This window comes from Sinocyclocheilus rhinocerous, unplaced genomic scaffold (genome assembly GCF_001515625.1).
Source record: "Sinocyclocheilus rhinocerous isolate Xijiao unplaced genomic scaffold, SAMN03320098_v1.1 scaffold1093, whole genome shotgun sequence".
NCBI classification, from domain to species: Eukaryota; Metazoa; Chordata; class Actinopteri; order Cypriniformes; family Cyprinidae; genus Sinocyclocheilus; species Sinocyclocheilus rhinocerous.
Genome location: NW_015626381.1, coordinates 634,517 through 644,488, shown reverse-complemented (window position 1 = coordinate 644,488; position 9,972 = coordinate 634,517). Strand labels below are relative to the sequence as shown.

The 9,972-nt window shown below is 34.0% G+C and overlaps 1 protein-coding gene across 1 annotated transcript in view; it reads right to left on the bottom strand.

The window, feature by feature from the left end:
* The window catches only part of LOC107713135 (AT-rich interactive domain-containing protein 3B-like), a gene marked incomplete at its 3' end in the record, with an annotated part of 47,041 nt that overhangs the window by 10,714 nt on the left and 26,355 nt on the right, over positions 1–9,972 (bottom strand). The window contains exons 3-4 of the mRNA XM_016518573.1: positions 9,494–9,568; positions 8,613–8,685 (exon numbers count right to left, since the gene is read on the bottom strand). Of these exons, the coding sequence (XP_016374059.1) occupies positions 8,613–8,685; positions 9,494–9,568 (148 nt within the window). The remainder of the gene's footprint in view (positions 1–8,612; positions 8,686–9,493; positions 9,569–9,972) is intronic.

Sequence of the window (9,972 nt, the reverse complement as noted above, 5' to 3'; positions counted from 1 at the left end):
AACACTCTCAAAAGGGCGGACAGTGTGCTGTGAGCAGACTTAAAACCAGATTGAAAAACCTCATAAATACAATTACTAGTCAGAAAATGTTGAAGTTGATTCAGCACAATTTTCTCCAAAACTTTTGAAATGAAAGGTAAAACAGAAATAGGGCGAAAGGGGGAGCGAATAGGGGAAAGAAGCTGTAGGGTGAATCTAAGTAAATTAGGTGCATTTTTTCAATATTAATCCTATCTAAATAAATAAGTGTAGTGTTCTAATCCACTCTATTACAGTCATTTTTTTTTTTTTTTTTTAGAAAAGTTGAGAATAAAAATAAAATTACTGTAATTAAAAAAAGCATATTTGTATTTCAATAATAAAACATTTTGGTAAATGGTAATGTCATAATGCAACAAAATACAAACATTATTTTTTTTTAAATATTATATAGATCTATATTATACATATTTTTTCAGTACTACAGTCATTAAGTTTTAACATTAAATAAAAGTTGACAATAATAAAAATAACTATGTAACTTTAGACTAGTAATTTAAAATAATAATTCTTCATATATACGATATAAAGTGTATTTTATAAATTATGCAATACAAAAACTGCATTTTTAAACATCAATTATATATATAAAAACATTGCACATATTCTATATATTTTATATTTATATTTTTTTATTTAAAATATTCTTACATATTATACTACTATACTAATATATATGTATATAAGCAAACTAATATATATAAATAAAAGCAAAATTAATTTAGCTTTTTCATATATAATTATTTTATATATGTTGTATTTTCTATTTCTATTATATATATATATATGTGTGTGCATTTAGCGGATACTTTTATCAAAAGCGACATACAAAAGAGGAACAATACACTTACATATTTTTTTTTTAATGTAAACAAAATATTTTATAAATGTGAAACTATAATAAACTATATATTTGCAATATAATACAATAAAATATAATATAATATATACAATTTTCTTTATACATAAAATTCATTCCTCATTCATTCATTCATTGACCCAGATAAAAAACTCAAAGGTGAAGAGCACTTGAGCTGTAATTCAGCTGAGAACGGCTTTCTGCATACGGCTCCTGAACTCAATCAATAGTCTGACAGTCAGATATCCACATCAAATATGGCTGATTTCACATGACGGACGTGTGTGAATAATTCAGAGGTTTCACTGACGCTCCGCTCTTATGCACAGATGCAGGAGCAGCATGCTGCACTCAGGTTGCTTTTATTTTTAATGGCAGGTCAGGGACATAAAAGGTAACACTCAATGACTGCAGGGAATCTGCTATACTTAGTCTGGCTCGTGCCACATGACAGACGAATTCATAAACAATGACAGCAGCACATACCTGCTGTGTGTTTACATGCAACGAGAACAGAGGTCATGCAACACACATCACAGCATAAAACACATGCACATGAACATGCATGGATATATTAATACCTGTTAGTGCAGCAAACTAACTTGATCAGTCAAAACAGAGTTGCAAACAACCTTAAACCCTCATAAAGAGACAAACCTGATCATGCCTCTTCCTCTGTGCTATAAAATCACACAGTCAATGGAAAACTACGTTGAAACATTTCCATATGCGCACAAAAACATGTCATACATGACAGAGAAAAAAACGAAAAGCACAAACAAATCCTGCCAGAAAAAAATTTCCATTTTCTGCATCAAACGAGTTTAGCATTTGTTTAGGAGAAGTGAAGGAACCATCACTTGTCTGATTATAATATCAGCCTCGCAGCTTACTGTTCGTTAATAACGTCTGGATCAAAAACCAGCATGAAACATCCGAACTTATCCTTTTAGATGAGAGACGACAGACTGTTGAATTATTTAGATTAATACTGCTTATATTTTATGTTAACTAGATTTACTTAAATATGACTAGATAGATGCATGATTTGAGGAATCATTTGACAAGTCTACAGCAAAAATGGTGCAGCACCAATTATAGACAAACCAATTATAGACTAAATCAGGGTTATTACAGTTAATTAAAACCATAAATAATTGTACTTTAAATAAAATAAAATGTATTATTAATTTAAATAAAATAAAAAGACTATTCAGCTATTTATATTTCTAATTTTCATTTAGTTTAACTTGATGTCCTAAAAAAAAAAAAAAAAATAATAATAATAATATTTATACACATCAAAAAACTAAAAATATGAGAAAAACACTAAACACAAATACAAAAAAAAAAATTATCTAAAATGAAAATGAAAATGAACACTGAAACATAAAATGAAAACTGAAACATTCAAAACATTAATAAAATTATATTTGCATCTCAGTGACACTAAAAACACTGGAACATAAAAGAGGATATTCTGAAAAGCAATAGGGTCTAAACAACATTTGGACAAAAACAAACATTGAGGCATCTTTCATAAAACTGCGGTTTGTGTTCCACAGAAGAATAGAGGCAGCAAAGCGCTACTGAGCTGAAGTGAGCGCAGATGAGACGCTGTAATGTGACTCCTGAAGACGGGTCACCTGCACAGATAAAACCAACAGGAGAGCAGGACACTCAAAAGACTCAACGGCGCGAAAAGTGAGACGCCAATTTAAGTGTAACTAGAGTCTGTGTGGTGCTCTGGGGAAGCAGAAGAGATCAGGATCTTATCAACACCTCCTCGAAACACGAGAGGAACGGCTGGAGTCACGGAGAAATATACAGTTAGAATCAGATCAGATCCGAGCAGGAGCAGAAACACTGATGCTTTCACAGACCTGCAGTGAAAGACACTCTCTGATGAAGAGAGAAGATGCTCTCGGGTCACAGAGGTCACACAGATCCTGTCAGAGGTCAAATAAAGGAAAGCAACCCCCACCGTAATCAATGAGCAACCACACGCTCTTCCCTTCATACCCTACCGTTCAGAAGCTTATTTATTTGATCAAAAATACAGTAAAAATGTGAAATATTTTTGCAATTTCAAATAGCTGTTTTCTATGTGAATATCTGTTAAAATGTAATTTATTTCTGTGATCAAATCAGAATTTTCAGCATCATTACTCCCGTCTTCAGTGTCACACTATAAATGTCTTTACTGTCACTTTTGATCAATTTAATGCTTCCTTTCGCTATAAAAGTATTAAACTTCAAACAGAAGTGTATATGTGAAGGTTGTTTTCCATACTAAAGTGTGCAGGTGTTCAATTTCTATTGCGGTTTGTAACTGATATGAACACAATCCAGTCTAACTAGTTTAAGTGAATCATTATTGGTGACTATTATAGTATAGAAACGTCTCGGTTACGTATGTAACCCTCGTTCCCTGAAGGAGGGAACGGAGACGTCACGTCGGATGACCGACGAATTGGGCGGGAAAACCACCGCCGCTGAAGCGCCGTCCACCAGCACGAGAGCCCACCGAAGAGCGTGCTTGACTGTAGTTTTTCTCACTACTGTAGGAAGGTCAGGAGCAGAACGATAGAACCGCTCGGCTCTGAAGTGAAAAGCTGAATATGCGCTGCATCTGCTGCCTACTTATACTCACGCTGTGATCAGCTACAAATGTATCCAATAATCGCATGCCAATGTGCATTGGCTCGTTTAGTTTACACTCGAAGTAGATTGGTCCCTCTAAGCGAGATCCCAATTCGTCGGTCATCCGACGTGACGTCGAGAGTGACCGACTGAAAGGGAACTGACACTTTACTTAAAGCTTTTATACATAATGCATAATAAAAGTAGTTTTAATGCATTAATTACATATATCTTGTAATGCATTGTATGATCTTATGAATAATTGCAACCACAGTTATAATATATTATAATACTCATTGTACCACCTTTAGGAAGTATAATGCATTAAAACATGACTAACAAACCTTCAAATATTATAATGCATTTTAACTTTGGTTATAATTATTTATGAGTAGATATAATGCATTGCAATGTGCATTATGAATACCTTTATAATGCATTATACTGTACCTAAAGCCTTTAAAGTGTTTTGTATCAGACGACGAGCAACATTCTATAAGTGCTACATTTTGACAAAAACCAAGTGAACAAAGAGTTTTTCCACTTTCTCTAGAATTTAAATGTTTCCATTTGAACTAGATCTGTCAAAGCTAATTGAATAAGATTAATTCAATATATTAAATATTTCTAAACCAGTTAAAGCAACTGATAACTATGAAAAAAAAAATGCGATTAATGACATTTAAATGTTTGAATTGAACTGTAGTTTAAGCAGGAAAGGCTTCAGACAGTGATTGAGCCGTTGTCAACGTGAAAGTGTGGAAAAAAGCGAAGAGACATTAAACAGGAAGTGCAAAACAGGGTGAAGGACAGAGACAGGAAGAGGGCATTTATAACATGCGAGCGTCGGGAGAGAAATGATAAATGCCTTTCAGCTTCACCATATAATTTAAAACACATCCAGAATGTTATTCTGGAGCGAAAACACATCTACACACAAAACCTCAACTTATAATCAAAGATAAATATATAGATACTAAGAATAAACGTCTTTGATTAAACAGCAGATGCATGGATGCCGGGCCCCGCCCTGTTTCTGTCTCTGATAAATCACTGGTTTCAGCACGACTCCGTCTGAATTGTTGTTTTTCTATGAAGGAAATTTCATTTCACTCAACCAAAGCCTTTTCTTTCTGGTGTTCATCTCTACCTCGGCTCCATCAGACGGTAGTTGTGTTTCAGAGGTTCATTAATCATGCTACGAGACGCGGGGCCCCTAATCCAGCCCTGCAAACCCACTTTATCAAGTTTCAGAGGCCCCCGAGGCCCCGAATGCAGCTCTAAACACAGGAAGAACCAGCCGATAAATCAAAACAACATCTTATTTCAGCGCAGCGTCCTGTGAGGTGCGTTCTGGACATCATCGGACACAAAACCTGACTCTAAAATACTAGTTCAGCCTGAAAAAATACATAAATAAATAAATCGGTCTTGTGTCATTCAAACCGGTTTGACTTTCTTTCTTCTGCAGAGCACCAAAAAATTTTTTTTTTATAATGGAGTCAAAAAACAAAAAAACAAAAAAACACTGACTTTCATTGTATGGGAACCAAAAAACACTAACATTTATTAAAATATTTTCTCTTGTGTTTCAAAAGAATGGTGCAACAACAAAAAAAGAGCAAAAAAGCAAATGCAAAAATATTGATATATATACCGAATATCGTCAAAACTAGGAAAAACACAGATATATACTGAATATCTTCAAAATGAGGAAAAAAACATATTGAGAAATTTACTGAATATCATCCAAAAATAGTGAGATGAATACTGAATATTGTCAAAATTTGGAAAAGTAGTGAAATATACTAAATAGCATCTAAAGATTAAGATACATACTAAATGTCATTAAAATTAGGAAAAATAATGAGATGCATAATTAATATTTTTAAAATTTGGGAAAAAAATTCGAAACACTGAATATATTTAATTATTAGGAAAAATATACATAATATTATCAAAATTTGGAAAAATGTTGAAATATATACTGAATACTCAAAATATTCATATATATATCAAAATTCAGATATCATCACATTTTCACTCATGAATATTAAATTAAAGGCCTAAATTTATGATTCAGGTATTTAAATTGCATATAAATTTCCTTCCATTTGGATTACACAGTTTTAACATAAAAACACTGATAAAATCAATACAATTATTGTTGTTTATTCCACAGCTAACCATATTTTAAACGTGTTCATACTTTTTAACTGAATAAATGTAATTGTTTTCACAATAAAGAGATTTATACTGATTTTAAGCAATTTGATTAAACACATTTTGCAAATAGGATTATTTAAATCAAATCAAATAGATGCAAATAGTTTATAATAAACTATGCCACAATTTGTTTGACTGCAGAAATCCGACCTGTTTCACTGATGTATGACTGACAAGCATGCATCACATTCAGTTTATATTAAAACCATGTAATCCAAATGGATGAAAATTTCATATGCAATTTAAAAAAGTCACAATAAAACAGAAGTTGCATCAGATCTTTTCTTGCATATTGTGACGTTCATCTGAGTGAGACAGATGATCCAAAAATAATAAATCTAGGGACTTGGTTCTGTGCATTGGCTGCTGACTGGATGTTAAGATGTGGGTGTGGCTCTCAAGTGTATGCAGATGAGCATGAGCTGCGGGGGCGGAGCTTAAGAGCACTAAATGAAAGGAGAAATCCTGCATATGTCATCAAAGAGATGACAGTTACGGTGTTTTGGTTAAACATTACAAGGTCAAAAACTGTTTAAAAATAACATGCATGGATGAATTGCTCATAAGATGATTACTTTTAAAAGTAATGCATTACAATATTGCGTTACTCCCTAAAAAAATAACTAATTATGTTAATTAGTTACTTTTTATGGAAAGTAATGCGTTGTTACTTTTGAGTTACTTTTTAAATCTGGGCAGGGCTTGCTTGTTTGTTTTTAATCTAAAAAAGTTCTATGTAAAAGCCCTTTCACAACAAAAGTGAAATGAATGAGCCTCAGGCTGAAGGAAATGTAAATTCACGTTTGTACAGTAGAGGGCGCAGCTCAAACTAATCACATGAAGAATATGACGCAGGAGAAGAAAGTTCAACACTATTCAGAAATAACGAAAATGAAACACAAATGTGTAATTTTTGCTTATTAGTCTGGTTGAATTGGATCATCGAAGGTCAGTAGCAAAGACATTGGTTAATAAAATGGGATTAAATAAATTAATGATATTCGTCTTATTTAACATATTTAATTATTGCAGGTTTCTATAATATTCTGAGTCCTGATTTCTGTCACCATGGCAACACCAGAGCTGTCAGTCAACACATAGGAAACAAAGTAACTGGTGTTACTTTTTTGAAAAAGTATCTCCTACTATATTTCCTTGTAAATTAAAAAGCTCACACTCACACTCACACACACACACACACACACACACACACAGTTCCCTGTATTTAAGCACTCAGCACGGAAGTGAGATTCTGCGGTTTTCCTTCCTTTCCTTCCTCACAGAGAGACGCTTGACGAGACGTCCCAGTGATCTTCTGCTCTGGAGACACAGCAGGACTCTCTAGACTAGTTAGTTATTGTGAGGATTGGTTTAACAAACACTAATGCAAATGTTTCTTACACACAGCCAAGCACTGTGTTTATTGTGATTAAAGTCTGTTTCAGGAGGTCAGAAAGAGAAAGAATAGAGAAGAGAAAGTGATCATATGATTTTTAAATCATATGTTTTGAAAGAAGTCTCTTCTGCTCAACAAGGCTGCATTTATTTAATCAAAAATACAGTAAAATGTGAACTATTATTACACTTTAAAACAGCTGTTTTCTATGTGAATATCTGTTAAACTGTAATTTATTTCTGTGATGCGCAGCTGTATTTTCAGCATCATTACTCCAGTCTTCAGTGTCACATGATCTTCAGAAATCATTCTAATATGCTGCTTTGCTGCTCAAGGAACATGTGACCCTGGAGCACAAAACCAGTCATAAGGGTCATTTTTTTCAAAATTGGGATTTATGCATTATCTGGAAGCTGAATAAATAAGCTTTCCATTGATGTATGGTTTGTTAGGATAGGACAATATTTGGCCGAGATACAACTATTTGAAAATCTGGAATCTGAGGGTGCAAAAAAATCTAAATATTGAGAAAATCATCTTTAAAGTTGTCCAAATTATGTTCTTAGCAATGCATATTACTAATCGAAAATTAAGTTTTGATATATTTACGGTAGGACATTTACAAAATATCTTCATGGAACATGATCTTTACTTAATATCCTAATGATTTTTGGCATAAAAGAAAAATCAATAATTTTGATCCATACAATGTATTGTTGGCTATTGCTACAAATATACCCCAGCGACTTAACACTGCTTTTGTGCTCCAGGGTCACATTTCTGATTATTATCAGTGTTGAAAACAGTCGTGCTGCTGAATATGTTTGTAGAAACTGTGATACTTTTCAGGATTCACAGATGAATAGAAAGTTCAAAAGAACAGCATTTATTTGAAACAGAAATCTTTTGCTACATTGTAAATGTCTTTACTGTCACTTTTGATCAATTGATTGCATTGTGGCTGAATAAATGTATCTTTCCATGATTCTGATTCTGTTACATGCTGATATGAAGCACTGCTGTGTGTGAATGATTCTGTGTTTAAACTCGTGTCCTTCACGTGTGTGAACTTGCAGCAGGTCAATCCCCTCGTCATCCCGCGGCCCCTGACGGGCCCCTCAACATTCAGCACAAATAAACACACATCCAGATCTTCAGGTTTCAGTCCAGGCATGAAGCATCAATCACACAGGCTTTACACTAACAGAACACACACACACACACACACACACACACACACACGCATGCACGCACGCACGCACGCACGCACGCACACACACACACACACACACACACACACTCACACTCACACACGCACACACACACACCCACACACACTCACACTCACTCAAACACTCACACACAGACAATCAGAACGGATCCTGACAGTGAATAAACTCACTCCACTATCAGATTGAAATCATGTGAATTCAGATTAATCTCTCTCACCTCGTTTCTGCATAAAGGTGAAAAGGTCGTCCAGAAACTCCTTCCTTTGCGGGTCGTTATCCAGCTCATATAACTATCAGACACACACACACAAATCAACCTTATTACACAAAATCAATATCTTCATACTCAATCATGCCAGAATCAATTCAATTAACAAATTAAACAGATCAATTAAAACACATTTTACTTTTTCACTCATAAATTGCTAGAAAATTTCACAAATAATTACAAATGGCAAGGAACATGAAATTTGAGCAGAAAGACTGAAATTGTAGTTTCTTACAAAACACACTCCAATAATCTGTTTTATTTACAACTGAAAAATCATTTTTTACAGCGTTTACATACAGAATGAAGTAAATTATACAATAATGAAATTAATCTATATTGCACCTTTAAATTGAATGAAATTGATACATTAATACACAAAGAAACAAATGTCTGGATTTATGCAGAAATTGCTAGTAAATTTCACAAATATTTACAAAAAAGAAAAAACAAAACAGCAAGCAACTTCTTGAAATAAACATGAAACTTTTAAGTAGAACAACTGAAATAGTATTTTTTTTCGTGAAACGTACAATAATTTTTGTTTTATTTACAACCTCAAAACATTGGTTTTTTTACCGTGCAGAGTGCAGACACACAGATTGCAGTAAATTATATGATAATTTTATAAAACTGCACCTTTAAATTAAACTAACGTATTAAGTAACACTGAATTAATCATGAAATTTCGAAGTAGAAAAATAGCAGTTTCTCGAAAATAATGTTGTTATATTTACAACTTTGAATTATTATTATTTTTTTTTTACAGTGCACGCAAACGGATAGACAAATAATGTATAACAAATAATGTTAAACGTGGATAAACTCACCTTGGCGAAATCTCTGGACGCTTCCCCTCTTCCACGAGCAACATCCACATCATCCGGCCAGGATACACCGCCGTTCTGCACACACACACACACACACACACACACACACACACGTTTGTTTCTGTGAATTGTCGAGACTTTCCATAGACTTCTATTACTTTTATACTATCCTTGTGGGGACATTTGGTCCTTACAATGTAGCATAAACAAGCACACACACACACTCTCGCACACACACACACACACACACACACACACTCACTCACTCACTCACACTCACACTCACACTCACACAGACACACACACACACACTCACACTCACACTCACACAGACACACAGACACTCACACAGACACACTCACACACTCACACTCACACTCACACTCACACAGACACAGACAGACACACTCACACACACACACATTCACACTCACACTCACACACTCACACACACACTCACACACACAGACACACTCACA